This window comes from Falco peregrinus, chromosome 1 (genome assembly GCF_023634155.1).
Source record: "Falco peregrinus isolate bFalPer1 chromosome 1, bFalPer1.pri, whole genome shotgun sequence".
NCBI lineage: Eukaryota > Metazoa > Chordata > Aves > Falconiformes > Falconidae > Falco > Falco peregrinus.
The window spans coordinates 119163551-119182017 of NC_073721.1; the positions used below are offsets into that span (position 1 = coordinate 119163551).

The window sequence follows — 18467 nt, forward strand, 5'->3', positions numbered from 1 at the left end:
AAAAGTGGGGAAGATCATAGGAAATTTGGTTGGGAATAAGGAAATTTGGGGTGGAGAAGTATTTGGGGAGAAGTGGCTGGGTGAGGTGGGAAGCAAACAGGTTGGGGAGAACTGGCACAGGAGGATAGAGGTTCTGGTCAGTGCAAGCGATGGGCATTTGGAGGTGACAACAGACTCAGCCTTGGAAACAGTGACAGAAAGGCAAAACAGGCAGCTGAAACTGGGAGAGGACTATTCCTGTGTGGGAGTGCCTTGATTTCCCCTAATCCTGCCTATCTATGCTTTACAAAATACTGGGAAACTTGGTGTGTGCAGCCAAGGATTGAGCACAGGGGGAGCCTTGCAAAGCACTGAACAGGAGTTACAAATTGCCAGAGCTCAGAGCTTCACCTGTGGAGCCATAATTTAATCTCCTTGTGTGCATCTACTGCGATACCGTCTTTAATTACACAATCACATGCTATTTTCCCTGGGAAACCTGCCCCATCCAGGGCGCGGGATGGATCTGTTCTGGGAGAAATGAATGCTGTGCAGTGAGGTTTCTCCATGGGAGAGCTCTATCTTTTGTGGCAGAAGTCATTAGATGTACCCTTTGCATGTGGAAACCCAGTCCTGGCTTCTTTGACCTTTGGAGGTTTTGTGACTGCAATGGCATGTTTTTAATGTATGTTTGTGTGTGCAGCCTGTCTCTGTGCTGAGATCACGGATCTTTACAAGGGTCCATTGCAAGGAACTTTCTGATGTTTTAAAGTGTCCGTTCAAGGTGTCTGTTTCCAATGGCAAACCTGCTCCTCCCCATGTGTGTCCTGGCTGATCTGAAGCAGAGCCGTTGGTGTGTGTTCCCCTGACTGGCCCTGCAGAAGTCAAGTTGGATTGGACACAGTCTTTGCCCTCCGAGAGCAGCATCTCCTGCCAGATGTGTGCAAGCGCAGACCCGTCTCCTCTTTGCCTGATACTTGCTCTGATTTGTTGTCTGGGGGAAGGAGGAGGTGGTAGGAGTTGGTTTCCAGGGGCTGCAGGAGAAGCACAGCACATCTGCCTGGCAAAGCTTCTTGCATTAGTGAGGATGTTTCCTTTCTCCGTCTCTGTGTCCTAAATTGTAATAACACGATCATGCTATTTTTGATTCCCTTATTTGCGTGGAAAGCCTGTTGTTTTTTCTCTTTCAGAATCCAATTTTCTCTTGACATTTCTGCCTAATGTAGCAAAACATGACCTTTGAGAAAGGACATTCCAGTAAGATTCACTCCCTCCTCTGCATCTCTGCCTCTCTCCTACATCTTGCTGTCTCTCATGCATCCCCCTTTACGCTTCCTTCTTTTCTCTGGTTGGGGGAGGGAGTTTACTGTCTCGCTTTTCAGTAGCAGCGAGCTGCTCCTTCCCCTCCTACTTTTCATCTGTCTTTGCAAAGTTTCCAGGTGCTCAGTGCTCCGGGGTGGATAAAAGAGGGAGGTTTGCAATATTCCACCCCCCACCCCCATACCCCCCCACTTAACTTCACCTGCTATTTTTGCCACCTTTCTGAAGTTTATTGGAGTCTGGAAGCAGTTTGTCTACAGCCGTAGGAACGGTGGGATCTTAGTCATGTGAAATGAGGTACCTGTGGTTTGCCGTGGTTTCCACAGCGGGATAGTCTGATGTGAAGCAGAGCCAGAATTTAATGATGCAGCACTGGGCCATCATGGTGTTTGGGCTTATTCTTCTGCCAGCCTTGTGGAGAGCCTTTGGGATCGTGGTTTGCTGTGTGAACTGCAGCGGCTTCCCCATTCCTAACTACAGAATTCTGGGCTTCACAGCATCGCTTGGTAGCAGGTGGGACAGGACCAGAGTTGCTTTTGCCTTGTCAGTCCCTGGGCTGTGCCCTCTGCATCTGCCCAGTGTACCTGCCCTTGCTGCAGCCTTGTGTAAGGTGATGGATGAATCTTTCATCCTAAATTCTTGTGTCCGAGACCTGCAGTGGCAAGAGCCATTCCAGGATTTGTTCTCTTGGTTTTACCATGTTTCTGCAAATCAAACGGGTTGTGGGCTGAGGCTAGCATGGGTAGGCTGCCCACAGGTTGTCACCTCGTCCCGTACCTCCTTTCTGGCCAGCTGAGAGTTTAATGAACCTCCAGGTCATTTGTGCCTCTGGTGCTTCACCACTGTTCCCAGCAAGCAGGGCTGAGGCAGGAGGGCATCTGCAGCCTCGTGCCGAGCTGTCCTGCCTGCCCACAGCCTGCCTGCGTGGCTCGCAGCGGGGCAGGAGCTGGTGATGACAGGGAGGGATTCAGCTAAGCATGTGAGGCAGCACCTCCTGGGTTTTCTGGAGGCCAGCATAGGCCTGGGAGGATTTGAGTTTCTGCCAGACCCTGTGACCACGCATCTATCTGCTCACCCCATGGGCTGGTCCCTCTGTGACTCTCAGGCTGGCCAGGCACCCCCAGGAAGGCTGCCTGCTGCAGTAAGCGTTTCGTTGCCGTCTTCTCATGCTGTTAGAAATCTGGGACTTTTCTCTTTCCACTTGGTCTGCCCCAAACACATTTGTTCCTCTTGTTTTTAGTGTTTTGGTTGCTTTTACACTCCTTCATCCTCTTTGGCTTTCAGGTAGATGAGAGCTTTCTCAGGTAGATGAGATTTATGATTTTGCACAATTGGGCAGATGGAGAGAGGGATGGGGAGCTGCTGGCTGTTGTAGTGGCGGAACCCTTGGGTGCAACACCACAGCCGTACCAGGACGCTTTGAGTGCACAGCTACTGCAGATCATATGATAACACCTTGGGTAATCATCATGCTGTCATTTGAACCTGGCTGTTACTATTTTTAACATGAGGTTTGTGCTTAATTTATTGTTCAAGTTACAAAATTAGACTTGTTCTTTCTGCTTGTGGTTGATTGAGCTCTGGATTCATGGGCAAGTATCAGATATATCTTGCTCTGTTTGTATTTTTTTTTTCCTTAATGTTGCAGTAGGATATAGACAGTTTGCTCCCTTGGGGAAAAAAAAGTAAAATGAAAAACTTCCATTTGGGCTTGTCCTCATTAAAACCTCTCATTATAAGATCTAAAGTTGGGTCCTAAACTGCTTGACAGCCTCCCCATCGAGGAGGATGATGAGCCCTGCGGAGGCGGTAGGGCCATGTGCAGGAGGAATTATTTACCGTGACTTTTTTTTTTTTCTCGTTAATTTTCAGAGACCTCTCTGGGAACCGGCTCACCACTTTGTCATGGCAACTCTTCCAGACCCTGCGACTCTTTGAACTGTAAGTCCCACCCTGGAGGTATCTCCTGGGAGAAGAGGGGAGGCTGAGAGGAGGAACGATTTCCAAATAGAGCTATTTTGAAGCCTGTGAATAATTACCTAATACTCCAGTGGGCAGCACCATCCTTGGGAGGGTTTCCCAGGTACGGGAGCACCAGAGCAGAACTGCTTCTCTTTTAACTTCACAGCAGCTGGCTAATTAACGTCGGGATGATGAACAAGTCATGCTTGGGGTAGTAAATGGTTCACTAATTCTGGGAACACATTAGAAATACTTACTAGATTTTGAGCAGACCTTCTCAAACACTTTCTCCTCATCTGTTGCAGCGTAGGGCTAACCATTTTGCTTTAGCTGATGGTCAGGCTTTATAAGACACCCCTTCTTTTTAGGTGAATGACACCGTTGCTCTCTAGCAGTCAAGGCACCTCCCAGCTCCTATGTGGGAGATGAGGTAGTGTTTCTCCTGGGGCACCAGTGGCCTTCAGCCTGCTGAATTATTGATAGAGCATTCAGCACTGTGCTTGGAGAATAAGTGGACATGAAATCAATGGAGCGTTGCCCTGATGACCTGTTTTGTTGAATTTTAGAAATTCTTGTTTGGTGGGTATAAAAAAAATAAATATATATATATGTAGGATTTGTCCCAGAGGAACCTGGGAAGCTCCATTCATCCTCACTGATGATCAATAGAGCTGTAAGCTAGAAGTGACTTATGAAAGAATAAAGACAGTCTTTCAAGTGGGAGTAAGTGTGTTATCACTGGTGTTACTGTAGTGTATTTTATTTCTGTCAAATTGTTAAATGAAAAATACTAATAGTGATATTAGAAAATAGAGAAACGCCCTTCTGATGGGGAATCTGGCTTGCAGAGTTAAAATGCTGAATTTGGAATTTGTCTCCTTGCTGATTACAGCTCTAAATATTTTTCAATCCTGGCTCAGGTTTCAAGTTTAATAGCATGAGTCATTTGTATTCTTAGACCTTTACTTATTGTCATTGCACCGTCTGGCAAAACTCAGATTGATGGTTGTTATCCAAGAGAGACCGAAGAGTGGAGGAGCAAATGGGGCTGCAGTCCTGAGCTAGAGGCACTGGCAGGGTCTGGGGTAACGGTGAGCCTGCAGATTAATGGGAATACTTCCAGCGGGGCTCGTTTTTATGTGGTTTCATTTGGTCATATTTTGTTTCTTCAGGCGTGTCCCTGGTCTGCCAGCCCAAGTCAGACTCAAAAGACCAATGCCAAGCACAAAGGGAATTGAGATACTGCTGTTTGGGCAGCAGAGTGTACTTGTTCCCACCTGATGAAGAATACATCTGTGTTGTCCTGATATGGTGATCCTGCCAGGGAAGCAGGTGTGCTTGGGGTGGCTTTGGTTGGTGTCAGCAGAGTCACTTGGGGCCAGCACTCTGCAGCCTGGCAAATGGGAAGGAACCGAATTGCTTGGCTGCGGTCGGAGCTGTGCTCAGAGCGGTTTTCTCAGAAATAATAAGCCCCAATTAATGAAAGAAGTAATGCAGATGGAAATGTAGGCGATCACAGGGCTGATTGGTAAGAGGAGATGACGGGGTGGGAAAGCAGCCCTGATGTGACGCACGGTGTCCTCAGTGTCCCGTGGGGAGGCTCAGCACCATGTGGGGCTGGAGCCTCGGCTAGACCTCTCTTGCCACCATGTTGCAAAAGGGATCTTGGCAAACCATCCGCTGGAACCAGCTCCAGTGATCAACTTATACCTACAGATGCACATGCCTGCAGGGTCTGGCTTTTGCTGTTGGCTGGGCTGGAGTAACAGCTTGGTCAACTTTGGTTTTTTTGGTTTTTTTTTTTCTGAAGAATTGCTTTGTCATTGGTGCTTCCTGACAAATGTTCCTCTCTGGGCTCCTTGTCACTAAGGTCCCTCCACCCATGTGAGCACAAGTAGGATGGTCAGTACCAGAACAACATGATGATGGTGTTCCCCAAAAGTGTGATGGGAGAGGGATGTTTTAGCTGATGCCTGCTGGGATGTCGGTGTTAATAGGGCAGGAGGATAAGTCTGCAGTGTCCTCCTTGGGGCCATGAAACTGTCCAGATGAACTTTGGATTTTTTTGAGACTAGACAGTGTGGAGGTGTAGCCTGAGCCATGGGGTCTGAATCATTGTTCACGTAAAGATGCTGGTAGTTAAGGAAAAGACATACATTATCTACTGTGGGGTGGTCATGGTCCTGAGTGCTAAAAGGAAAGGAACCTGTTGAGGAAAAGCAAATCCCAAGATGGGGGAAGATTAGTAATGGATGTGCCAAAGTGGGAAATATTTTATTTTTTTTAGACATGCAGAGGATGGGTGAGTAGAAGACAGTTTTTTGGCACACTGAGCTCCAAGGAGGCTTCCAGAATCTGGGAAAGAGACAGAATACATGGCCCACATAAAGTGAGTGTGAAGCACTGGTGAAAGCTAGAAAGGGAGTTGCAGACTGACATCAGCCAAGGACTTGAAGTTGAGCCAAAACTCTCTGGAAGGGAAGAAGGTGGTGAGCAGCAGAGACCAAGGCAGGCAGACTGAGCAGCAGTACTTGTGCATGGCCATGGAGAGGCCAGAAGACCCTAGGGACACATAGATGCTGGCAAGAGTCTGCTCTTCTCAAGAAGGTTACGTCTACAGGGAGGGTTGGTGGGACAAGTGGGTGTAGGCATGCAGCAGTTTGCCAGAGGCACCTGATATTGAGTACTAGTGCTGCCAGGCAGTTGGGGATCTGGAGGGACGGTAGTTACTGAAGGCAAAACTGTGACTTACAACGAGGCAGCTCAGAGCAGCAGAGCATGTGGGAAGGGAAGCTATGGGAGGATCATCTCCAGCAGGGTGTTGGGAGGAGAGGAACTACAACTGATGCGACTCGGAGATTGCCAGGGAACGTGAGACCTGACAAAGCCACTCAGTGAACACAGAGCAGGAAGGAGCAGAAGATTAATGGGAAGATCATGCCATGCTATGAAAGCAGGCAGGTGGATGGGAACTTGGGGCTTGAAACAGCTGCCTGGCTGCATTCAAGGCATCACAAGCTCGGGAAGATGGTACTGCTTTAAAGCAGAATTTCTTTTCTTGTTCAACAGAGCTGAGACTTTCCTCTGCTGACTCACTGAAGAAAGGATGGCAAAAATGAGGCACAATTCCAAAGAATATTATCTTTCTCCTCCTGGCCAGAAGCAAGGCTTGGAATTGTTTCCAGTAAATCCAGTTCTAATTCCCACAGCATGGGCCGATCTTTACCAGCAGGGCTTGGGTTAATGTGTGCGCAACTCTAAGTCTGAAGTTGAGTGTGTACAGGGAAGAATCTGACACATGCAACAGCTCATAAACATTGGACTTAGAGCCTTTCTTATCCAGAAGTCACAGCTGGTTTCCTCTGTCATGTCCTTGGCTTCCTTTGTCATGTCCTCAGAGAGCTCAGGGCTGACATTTCAAGAAATTCCTTCCCGGAAAGACTTAAGACTCTGGATCCAATTACATCTTTGGTTGTATAAAACCTTGTAGTCCTGAACATCTTGCTGTTCTGCCCAGCCCATCAGCATTTCTAATACCAGCAGTCCCTGCCAGCTTGCCCTGCGGTAGATTTCTGCAATGCTACAGCAAGAGGCTTTGGTGGGAACGGGGCACAGCAGCATCACTTAATGTTATGAGTCTAACTTAAAGTCGTCTGTGCCTCCAGCTTAAGAACTTATTGCCGCCAACAGTCACTCTTAATAGAGTTGTAGCTAGACAGTGGGTACTTGCCTGCTCTCTGCATTAGCTAATCCAGCCGTCAGACGCCACGCATCACTCCTGTCTGAGTTCTTCCCTTTCTGTTCCATCCCTTTCTGGCAGGGGTTTGGAAATAAGAGTTCTGGCTGGACTGCCAAAAGAAGCCCTGGTTCAGGGAAATAAATAGAAATGAAAACCAAAAGTAGGTTTTGTTTTCTGTCTTCTGGGGTGCTCTTGGGTTCTCAAGCTTAGGGAAGTGGTCTCAGTCCTGAGGTGTAAAGGAATGGAGGCAGTGGGTTTGTTAGTGTTGATAACATGCGGCTGTGGCCTTGCCTCAGAGGCAGTGGGTTGATTGACATGGATGATGTGCAGGTGTAGCTCGTTCCTGCTAAGTGGTTAAATAGCCCTGAGGATTGGGGTAGAGGGGGTCAGATGGAGGAGGAGCAGTGTGGTCTGACCTCTGGAGGAAGCAGATACAGCATGGACAGTAGAATCTGACCAATGGCAAAGCCTTGTTGCAGTCTACTAGTTGGATTGTGCTGCAACACTGAGGTAGGAGAGTTTTGAATTGCAAATGAATGAAACCTTGGCAGCAGTTTTATGTGAACTAAGACAGGAGAAGCATGGCGAGGACCTCCACTGCCCTCTGAGGGGCTTTAGCTGTGGACAGTTTTGTTTTAGCTGAGAGGGGAGGTGTGGGACAGCGTGTGCGTCTCATATAGTTACATAGCCTGAAAAAAACCTGCTCGGGGTGTGTGTGTGAAGTCCTGCCTGTCCCAGTACGTACTGCGATGCTGATGGCATCTCCTTCTTGCACTGGTCCACCCTGGTGCGGGCTGTTCAGGGAGCCCTCGGTCTGTTGTGGGAGGCAGTGGGTACAGCTTTCGGCGGGGAGCAAAGCTGGGCTCAGCCAGATGCTTGCAGCATTGCTGTCTCTGAAGAATTGACTTGGTGCCTGCATAGCTCTAGGGTTTCAGCTCTGTCGCTGTCCCCTCGAATGACAGTGAAGAGCGTGATCGTTGCAGTTTTCTTCTGTCCCAAACACAAGCCCTGCAAGTGTGCCTGCCTCATGGAGGGGCTCTGCCCAGAGCACACCCTGCTACAAGCCTGTGCTTTGCCTGGGGCTGCTGGATGGCTCTGGCTCATGTGTGGGTTTGGTCCCTTTTTGGGCCAGCTCCTCTGTGCAGGGAGCAGCTCTGCTTGTGCAGAGACGCCAGCTTGCTTGCGGCTGTGATACTTGCTCTTTCTCACAGGCATTTTCAGTTTTAACAAGGCCTTCAAAAGGTGCGGGAGTATGTGCAGCTCCTGAGAGCCTGTAACCAAGCGATGCTTTGGCAACATTTCTAAGCTAAGGTTACATGTGAAAAATGTCCTTTGGGTTTACTCATCCTCTCTGGGAGAAAGCTGTGTCAGATAAGTCTCATGAGAAGGAGCCCCTTGCCTTATTTCTTGCTGCTGCATCCTTTAAGCATACAGCAGCAATGAAGACCTCTTGGCTGCTCCACTGTGCCTTTCAGCACCAGTTTTTGTCCTTCTCACTGTGATGGGAGATGTCTCTGCAGCACATGGTGATGTCTTCTGGCCCAACAGTGGGTTTTGGCTAAAGGGCACCTTGTGCTCTCAGAGGTGCTTCTCCTCCTTGCGGAGAAAAGAAGGTGCATTTATCTCAGCAAGCAGAGGGTTGTAGGTAACGGAGATGTGTCACAGAGGTTGTGGGTGGAAGAGCTGGAAGGAGCTGCAGCTCCCAATGATCCCTGCCAAGGGGTGGGGTCTTGAGGAGAACAATGGAGGTCCAGGATTTTGGGCAGGCAAAGGACAGTGTGAGTGTGGAAATCCCTACGCACCTTTCTGGAGAGCTGGCTGGCATGGCAGATCAGGCACCAAGCAAGGAATGAGGATGTCTCCTGCATGTCAAGAGTGCTTTTGCGATGCATGTTAGGGAAAACAGTTGCACAACATCTGTCCCTCTTCTACCTGTGGTGCCACATCAGCTGCCAGTGGCACTCAGCGCATCCAGCTGGTGATGGAGTTAATTTGTGCAAAAGCCCCTGTGGGGGTCTTGATTAGAGAGTGTTACAGCGCTGATGTTGGGGCAGGGCTGATGCTGGGGCAGGTCGTGGGTAAGTTCTGCCCTGAAGCCCGCTGCTCCTGCATTATTCACGGGCCTTCATGAATTAGCAATGGGCCAGGAAGGCTGCTGTCTATTACTTACACAGTTGCCCTTACCTGCTACGGCAGTGGCTGTCCCCAGCAGCCTCATTTCATGAGGATATTTGCAACTGAGCAGAATTTCTCCCCCATTGCCTCTGAGCTCTCCTGGCTCCCTGCCTGGTCCCAGGGTACAACTCTGGTTACCTGATCTGCTGTTAGCAGAGTCCACAGCTCTTACCCACGCGCCATTCCATGTCCTGCTGGTAGCAACGACCTTGGGAGAGTCCTGAGGAGAACATGGATTCATGGATATGCTGGAGAGAATGCAAAGCCTGTATGAGGCCCTGGCAGTATCCACCATAGCATGCAGGGAATTCCTTGTCATTCGAATTCCACCAAATCACAGTACTGATCTGCTCTGGTCTGTTTAAATTTAGTGCTTTGGCCTTTTGAGTCGCTTGTCAACCTGTGTTGCAAAGGTTTAGGTGCTTTTCAAGGGAAAAGAATGAACTAATGAAAAGCCACAGAGTGAAGTTTAACACAGTGTTTATTCTAAAACATGCACACAAAAAAAGGTCAGATGGCATCTAGTTCTATAAGAAGATTCAAAATGGCATCATTAGGGTTCAGGTTTAACACCCTTGGGTGCTATCAGCAGATCCTTTCTCCTCCTCTTGCTCCTTTTGCCGTACTGTATTGACAAAACATCAGCTGCATGTGTTTGGAAGGTCGTTTCCAAATCCTGTTAGCTGGTGGAATTAATTTTGTAAAAGCAAGCATGGATTTTGCAGTAATATACAGAACAGACTAGAAAAACAGCTTCCCTGCTGTATGACAGGGGGATCTAGATATCATGTGAAGCAACGGTCTGACATTGGAATGTACCTTTCTGCTTTGGGGTGACTGAGCTCACCTTTTGCAGTGCTGGCTTCTCTGCTTCCTACTTTCTTTCGCTTACACAGTGATGTGGGGAGATAATTTGTTTGTTCAGGCTGTATCTCCTCTTTTGCTCAAGTTACCATTGCAACCCACGTTGGTAACTCAGTCTGGCCTGGCTGAGCACTGGGCTCTCCTCCCTGCTGGGATTTGGCCTCCTTGCATCTCCACAGAGAGCAAGCTTCAGGGCTTTAAAAATGTAAATGAAATGGTTAATAGGTTGGAAAATCAATTATAATAAACATCCCTGGTATATAAACCATATATAAGTGTGGTTTAAATGAAGTACATTAAAGACAGTGCTTCTTTTCTTGGCCAGGTCAGCAGGGTCTCAGTGCAGTGCTCTCTGATTTGATTAAAATGCATGATACCCTGTGCATTAGCTCATGTCCTGGGTCACCAGGAGGCTGTGTTTGTCCAAGGTACTTGGGAGAAGAGCTGCCAGCTTTGCTGAGTGCTAGTGGGGGCTGCAGGTGTGCTTTACCCAGCAGGATCTTGGACCCCCACTGAAGTAGGATTTGAAGATGTGAATCAATGTTTTAGGGCAGTGGGGAGCCGCCTGCTCTTTTGCTGAGGGATGAATGTTTTGGGTGTCTGGGTAGCTGCGGGACTGAGCTGCAGATGTGCAGATCTTGCGGTGAAAGACGTTGCATGTGCCTGTGTGCGGCTCTGGGAGATGTAAAACCTTGTGTGCATGCATGAAGGAGACGGTGTGAATGCATGGATGTGTAACCTCTGTCTCTCTGAAGGCGGAAGAGACATAAATAACAAGTACCAGAAGACCCCAGGCAAATAACATGGAGGAGATTCTTCTTTAGCTCTGAAGGGCCCCTTGCACCTGCGTGGTGGCTATCCTCTTCAGGGAGCCTGGAGCCAGGTGATGGCCCTGCTCATCCTTCCCCACCCCACCGTCCTTTCTCACGCTCTCTCTGCCCATAGGAGACTAGAGAGGAACCTTTTTAACTGCAGCTGTGACATCCGCTGGATCCAGCTCTGGCAGGAGAAGGGTGAGGCAAACCTGCAGTACCAGGAGCTCTACTGCATGAACATGGATGCAGCCATCATCCCTTTGCAGGAGATGAACATCACCCAGTGCGGTAAGAACTCCTGCGGGCGGGTATGAGGGAGGCCAGGAGGGTGCCGGGAAGGACCCCTGTCCTATCTTCTTAACCATTTTCTTGGGGAACTTGGTGTAGCAGAATCCCACCATGTGGTCAAGAATAAAATGATAGAAGCTGATTAGGGTAGTTTGTGGATTAAGAATAGAGTATCTGGGTAAAGGTGGGGCTGTTGTTTCTGGATGTGTGAAGGTATTGAGTGATTCGGGGCATTTCCTTCACTGTAATGATGTTGCTTGGTGAAGTGTCTGCGATGAGTCTGCGTGATGCCTTGAAAAGGGATATGTTTCATGTTGCTCTTCGTCTGTCTTAACAAATCCTGGGAACAGTATGTTGTTCAAAGACTGCCACTGTATCTTTCATAATTACTCTTAGGAAATACAAGCCTCTGTTAATTTTCTTCTGTTCTCTTTTTTTCATTTGAAAGCCAGTTATCTGTAGGGAAGAGGCAGAGTGACTTTGTATCTCTTTCTCTTTCCTGCTGATGTTTAAAAGAGTCCAGTGGCCCCAGGGGCAACATGAGGCACGTTCAATAGTTATCCCTTTTTCCTTCACCTTGTTCACGCATCAGCTGCCTGTTTGGTGTCAGTTTTTGTTCTGCTATTGCCATTACTGGAAAGCATCCTTTGCAGAGTAAGGGGAAGGAGGTGTACCTTCAGCAGAACAATTAAACTGTCTATACACAAGCAGCTGTCAAACTGACAGGCTGAAAGGAGGAGGAAAACCAGAGGTTTTCTTTTTCTGATGATTGTCCTTTGTTCTGGGAGTTTGGGTATGTTTCTTGTAGCAGCCGTAGACAAACAGCATGCACGATTCCCCCTCCCCTGCAACACACCCACCCGAAGTTCACGATGTCCCTTTGTTCATCTTTGGAAATTGGCCAAAGTGTGCCTGCATGTGGATGAACTAAAAAGATTTGTGTGCTGTAATTTCCTCCGCACATGGGAAGAATAATCTGCAACGATTAGAGGAAAAAAAAAATCCTGAGGGATCAGGGACTGGAGGAGAGGTAGCTCCATCAGTGGTGGTACTAGACTCTAGGGGACAGCAGGGTGCTGATTTGGGAACAACGTGCTGGGGTGCAGAGTGAGCACCTTCTCTGACCTTGCAGTCTCCTGGAAGCACAGGGAGACACACTGATCTGCTTTCCTCCAAAGGAAAGTCCTTCTGTTCAAGCTTTAAGACCACTCAAAGGATGTTGTAAAAAGACCTCATTTATCTTTGTCCTTTGGTGCTGGTGTTGCTTGGTGTGGCCACGTTTGATACCATTTCAACCACCAGTGACCATACGTGTCCCTCCCACCTCCCTCTCCACTGATTCCTGCCGCCTATGCAGCTTTACCAGGCCTTGACTGCTGCCTTCTTTGTTCTGGCATCCTTCAAAGTCAGTACAATGTTGCTTCCCTCCTGGCGTCACTCCCTGATAGCAGTGAAAGGGTGTGTATCCTCATCCCATGGCTTTAGGCTGGCGTGATGGATGCTGCTGCCCTATGATGGGAAGGCACCACTGCTCAGTTCCCCCATGCCCTGCCTACCCACTTTGCCTCTACGAACAGCCCAGAAAGCCCAACTTGTGCAAGAAGGCTGGTTGCTCTTCTTCTTGCAACCAGTGCTGTCTTGTTACATGTTGCAAGGATATTTGGTGCCTGTGGTGGCGAGTAAGGAAGTGGCGTAAATCAGAACTGCCATAAATCACTGACTCTCTCTGTCTTTGCCAAGGAACAACAAGGGCACCTTGTATTAGGAGAGCTGCAGTTATTATGAGGATACATCCTTGGTCATCTTCTCTGGATTGTTGTAAATTAGGGGGATGCTTCTATCACCTGGAGTTCTGGGTGCTCTGTACCTTGTCCCAGGAGGTGGGAATGCTTTGGATCCTCTCCCAGTCATACACAGCTTTCCCTTTCCAGGTGACTGGCCTCAAGAGCAGCTTCTGTGGGAGTAGAAGAGATGAGGATGAGGGTTCTGTGAAGGGAAGGGCGGCTAGAACTGGACAGCAACTTTCGGATTTAAATGTGACGGGAGGGTCTGTTCAGCTGGCACATCTACAGTGCCTACATTTTTCCCCTATCTCCAAGACACCTCCTTTCCTTGGTAGGGCAAGGACACGCTGTTACCTCCTGCTGCTTATCCCAGGGTGGTGGAGGCTGATTTGGGAAACAGCTTGGTGGGATCTGTGTCCACACACATGTCCTGTGACTGGCTGTAGTAAATGCTGCTCCACACCTGAGCGCTTTTTGGTGTCTGGCTCTCCTAGACCTCCCCGAGATCAGTGTGAGCCATGTGAATCTGACGGTGCGGGAAGGGGAGAATGCTGTCATCACCTGCAACGGCTCAGGATCACCACTGCCTGACGTCGACTGGACCGTGGCTGATCTCCACTCCATCAACACGCACCAGGTAGGGGGCAGAGGACCTTAGTGCTGCCTGTGCCTGATGTGGCAAGGGCGAGAGAGCTGCCATGGGTCTCCCAGGTCTGTGCATGCAGAGGGGAGGGTCAGGTAGATGGTGGAAGTTGCTATGAGAAAAGTGAGATGGTTGTATCCAAAGTAAAACGGAGGCTGTGCCCTGTCCACATGAGAACCACATGGGAACTATGTGAGGGCAGCAAAGCCTTCCCTCTGTATGGCTGGAAAGTGAGGAGGAGATAGCTTCATATCTCAGTGCTCCCTAATTGAATTAACTCATGTCTCCTCTAATGAAACCACCTGTTTACAAAGGTGTCTGCAATAGCTGTAGCTGAAATAGGCAGCTAAGCAAGCTTTCTAGAGGCAAGCCATGTTTATCAGCGCTACAACTCTGTGGCTCTCCCCTCTCCCAGTAGTTTCTCTTATAAGATGTGGTGCATTTAATGAGGTGAGGAAACATCTCCCTTCACCCAGATCCTAGTTGTCCTTGGATTTTGGAGATCTGACATCTTATGTGGAAACTGTGATCCTCATCTTCTGGGGGCAGTCAGTAGTGGGGAGGAGAGGAGCCCACCAGACATTGATTTCTATCTGTATTTCTCTCTGGGGTTTTTAGACCAACCTCAACTGGACCAACGTTCATGCCATCAATTTGACCTTGGTGAATGTCACCAGTGAAGACAACGGATTCCTACTTACCTGCATTGCTGAGAATGTGGTGGGGATGAGCAATGCCAGTGTGCTGCTCACAGTCTACTGTAAGTAGCTATGCAGAGACCTTGACCATATAGAGGCTGGAGGGCTGCCCTGGGAACCGTTGAAATGCGTGGCCATTTGCTACTCGTGATATTCTGGTTTTGTGGGTGAGGATTAGGAGCTGAGTGCAGTGAAGAGGAAGTGGATCTTCATATAGCTCTCTCAAGTGTCAGTGTTTTTGTTTTCCTGCTGCTTCCATGAATGCAGAAATGAGCACTAGACCAGGGGAGGAGCAGCAGTGCCACAGTGGTGGTGGACATCTCTCCGCCCATCTCTTGGAAGATCCAGCAGAGTAAGGAAGAGCCGCAGAGGGACTAAAACTCTGTTTACAAACAGAGAATTGCTTGCCCTGATGCTACGTGAGAGGTTAAATGTCACCCTTGCTAAAGCTAGTGTAAATCTTGCCTCTGATTTCAGGGATGCTAGTGCTTCCTCCCAGATCTGTTCCTACAAAGTTAAACTGCAAATGCCACGTAAACATGCGTGTCTCACATTTCAACTGTTCACTTTTAGCTGCAAGTAGCTAAACTTTCTTTGTGCTTTCTAATATAACTTAACACAAACCTGACCTTAAGAGGAAGTTTGCACAGCTTTGTGTTCTCAGGCAGCTGAGATTTACTATATGTTGCTGTGTCTGTAATATTTGCCCTTACTCTGTAGTTTGAAAATCTGACCCCCACCTCCAATGTTGTCAGATAGAGCAGAAACCCATGCAGGATTCTGGCTAGTCTTGGTGAACCTACGCATATCGTCTGTCCAGTGCAGTGCAGGAGCCACGGGGTCCTGTAGACAAGGCAGTCACAAGGGATAAGAAAAAGGAGAGCAGATGCTTTACTGCTTTCATCTTCCTCCCTATAAGTACTTATTGATGGATTGAAGAATGGAGGTAATTAAAGTTTAGATCAGCTCAGAGATGATTGGTCAGCAGGTGGGTGGTTTTTGTGCTGTGTTTTAGCATCTTTTCCTCCACGCCTTAAACAGCACCATGCCAATGCCTGTTTTCCCCTGTGTAATCCTATAAGCTGCTGACAGTTTCTGCTACCCCTGCTCTTGTTGCCCAGACCCATCACTCAGGCTGTAATTTCATGCTGAAAAGATCTGGATTTGTGCGTGTAGGTGGCTGCCTGTTTTGAATCCTCCTTGCCAGATAGATGTGAACAAGCCCCATGCACATCTAGGCTTGTGAGTGAAAGGACGTGGCTGGGACATGGCTGGGTGGTTCAGGGTAGCTGGGTGCTGGTGGGAGAATTTGCTCAGCTTCAACCAGCTCTGCACCTTTTTTCTTTTCTATCACCTTCGCTGCCTGAAAAACTCACTGTCTTTTTTTTCCCAAATGATGGTTCAAAGCTGGTGCATTGTTTTTGTTCCTTGTGGATGTCCCATGGATTGTCTTTGCAGCTGGATGGTACCAGGCAAAGGAGAGCTCTAGGGAAGACCTACATGTTTTTGTGTCCTTTGTCTTTGCATAAAACTCTGTTCTTCCAGTTCAGACCTCGCTAGCCTTGGGGTTTGGGACTTTACATGTAGGCGTTGTAAATGGGGTTTCAGAAGCAATGGCAGAGCAACATTTGAATTATTGGGGTGTCCCAGTGGGAAGACGATGCATATGCAATAAATTGCAGGTGGAGTCTCTGCTTTTCTTTTCCCTCTCCCACTCTACTCCCTTTAATTAAAACACCCCTGGAGGGTGTTCGGCGAGCAAGAACTCCTTTGGGATATTCAGGCAGTCAAAAACCCCCAAGGACAGGCAGTCACTGAGGGATGTTTGCTTCCACAGCTATGCAATCCAAAGTTGCTCAGTGCAACTGGAGAGCTCCCATGGGCACCTTGCACATGTGTAATATAACAGTGCTATCTCTTGGTGCCCTTAATGGGGCCAGGCGGCCTCCCCATGATCCTGTGGGGGAAGGAGAGCAGCGGTAGGCGTGTGGACTGGGCAACTCCAAGCTTAACTGTTTCTGGACTGGTGAAGGAAGCATCCATGTTGTTAATTTGTACCCTTGTTCAGAAGCCCAAAAGAGCTGGCTATGGTTCAGATCTCCTTTCCAGGGAGCATTACTGTGATTTAGCCCTGCTTCATTGCAGGCATCCATGGGAAGAATAGAAGGAACAAGTGGTTTTGGAGGTTGTGTTTTCAATAACCTTAACTTCCATGGTGCACAGAGACATCATGTGGGTGGAGGTGTGCTGTGAGCCTGCCATGTTTCTCTCCGCTAGATCCCCCTCGCATCCTAACTCTGGAGGAGCCGGTGCTACACTTGGAGCACTGCATTGCATTTGCAGTGCATGGGAACCCAGCTCCCACCCTTCACTGGCTGCACAATGGCCAGGTCCTCCGGGAGACAGAGATCATCCACATGGAGTTTTACCAACAAGGGGAAGTGTCCGAGGGTTGCCTGCTCTTCAACAAACCCACTCACTACAACAATGGCAACTACACGATTGTGGCCACCAACCAGCTGGGCTCAGCCAACCAAACCATCAAAGGACACTTCCTTGAAAAACCCTTTCCAGGTAGGATATTCAGTTTATTTCGATAGGGTTGCTTGCAAATCAAAGGTCTTACTATGGTCCCATCGGTAATCCTTGCACCTAGACAAGGCTTTGACAACTCAAGTTGGCCTTTGTCTGAGCAGCAGGTTGGAAGAAGTGACCTCCAGAGGCCTCTTCTGACCAGTGTGATTCTCCTACTCAATTGTGCTTTGGTGTCGTAATGCAGAGAGAGACTGATTTAGTTATTTTTGTTGTGTAATGTATTCTGCAGTTTTTGGGGGTTTTTTTTAGATCTTCAGGAATTTCAGTGGGAATAGGATGTACATTTGGTCAGTTATATTGGATCTGCTCTGGTGTGCCCCAAAAAGGTTGCCCAATTTTTTTGAGCGAAAGTGTTCTTCTATGTGGTTGCCAGTTATAAGCTAAAGAAAGCCCTTTGAAGTGATGCAGCTCTTCCCTGTTCTTCTTCTAGCTTGCATTTGTGAAATGATTAAAGCTGGATGCAGCAGTGTCAGGATTGTTTTCTTTCTGAATATAACATGTGCAATCCCAGAATGACAGGTCTACAAAAGCTGCAATGGCTCAATTAGTTGCTTTGCATCAGTTTGCTGGGATTTCTTACCCGATTGTTTGGAATTCCCTGTTGTATTCCCTAGTGATTCAGGGCTTAACTGAAGGGGAATAAAAAAGAAGGGGGGGAAAAAAAAAAAGCATTTGAGGACATGAAGATCCAGCTCTGGGGACTACAGTGGAGACTTTTGTGGTGATCTGCCTGCTGTATAGGAGCATGGAGGGTCTTGGTCTGCTCTCCGGCATTGCAACACCATGCTGGCCATCACGGAGTTAAGGTCTGTGCAAGCTGCTGCCTTTGCCTTCAGGAATGATGCCATGAGAAAGTGGCAGCTCTAAATTGGCCCCTGCAGCCCAAGAAAATCCAGCAAAATAGGGCGTTTGCTAAATATAGAAAAATACCAACGGTACTCTCATTTATTATTTATATCACACCATATATGTACACAGAGTTTTCCCGCAGGTCAGATATCATAAATGCAAACCCAAATCTCTGCCTTGAAGATCTGACAATTGAACAAATGAGCCGATATGGAAAGGAGTGGAAAATTTGCATTCTGGCTTCAAGGATGATGCCCTGTTTGGCTATCTGACCTATTTATGTTTCCTTCTGTCAGGGCAGAAGAGCAGCTTATCAAATGTAGGTGGGTGAGGAGAGGCGTGCAGGTCTGCAGTCTCAGCTCTGTCAGGTTCCACCTTTGTGACTCAATTTCCCCATCTGTGCAACGGGGGCAGCTCTTTAAGTAGGTGCTGGACCTCCAGAAAAGGGGGCAGATCTGCTGTTCTAGAGAGCTGATTTTGGAAGTGGATCTGTGCTGTGGTGTGACGTGGGAAGGCACGTTGATGTTTGAAGATCCTTTTGTGTCAGAGGCTCTGGGAGAATGGGATGGTGTGAAATATGTAAAATATTGCCCTTGTGAGTGCATCTTCACCCACGCCTTGTGTGCAGTGTTGGTGTGGAGTACTTTCTGACCCTGAACCATCTCTCAGCAGGAACTGACTAGTTTCTTTTATTTCTTCTGATCCAAAGTCCCAAGCCATTGCTCACCCTGGCAGACCCTGTCAGCCCAATGCAGG

The 18467-nt window shown here is 48.3% G+C and overlaps 1 protein-coding gene across 5 annotated transcripts in view; it reads left to right on the forward strand.

The window, feature by feature from the left end:
- Positions 1–18467, forward strand: part of NTRK3 (neurotrophic receptor tyrosine kinase 3) — a 231823-nt gene that overhangs the window by 52304 nt on the left and 161052 nt on the right. For all 5 annotated transcript variants that reach the window (XR_008749358.1, XR_008749360.1, XM_005242418.3 and 2 more), the window contains exons 4-8: positions 3172–3240; positions 10985–11142; positions 13421–13563; positions 14188–14329; positions 16545–16841. Coding sequence is in view for 3 of the 5 variants with exons in the window: in XM_005242418.3 (XP_005242475.1) it covers positions 3172–3240; positions 10985–11142; positions 13421–13563; positions 14188–14329; positions 16545–16841 (809 nt within the window). In the remaining 2 variants the exon portion in view is untranslated. The remainder of the gene's footprint in view (positions 1–3171; positions 3241–10984; positions 11143–13420; positions 13564–14187; positions 14330–16544; positions 16842–18467) is intronic.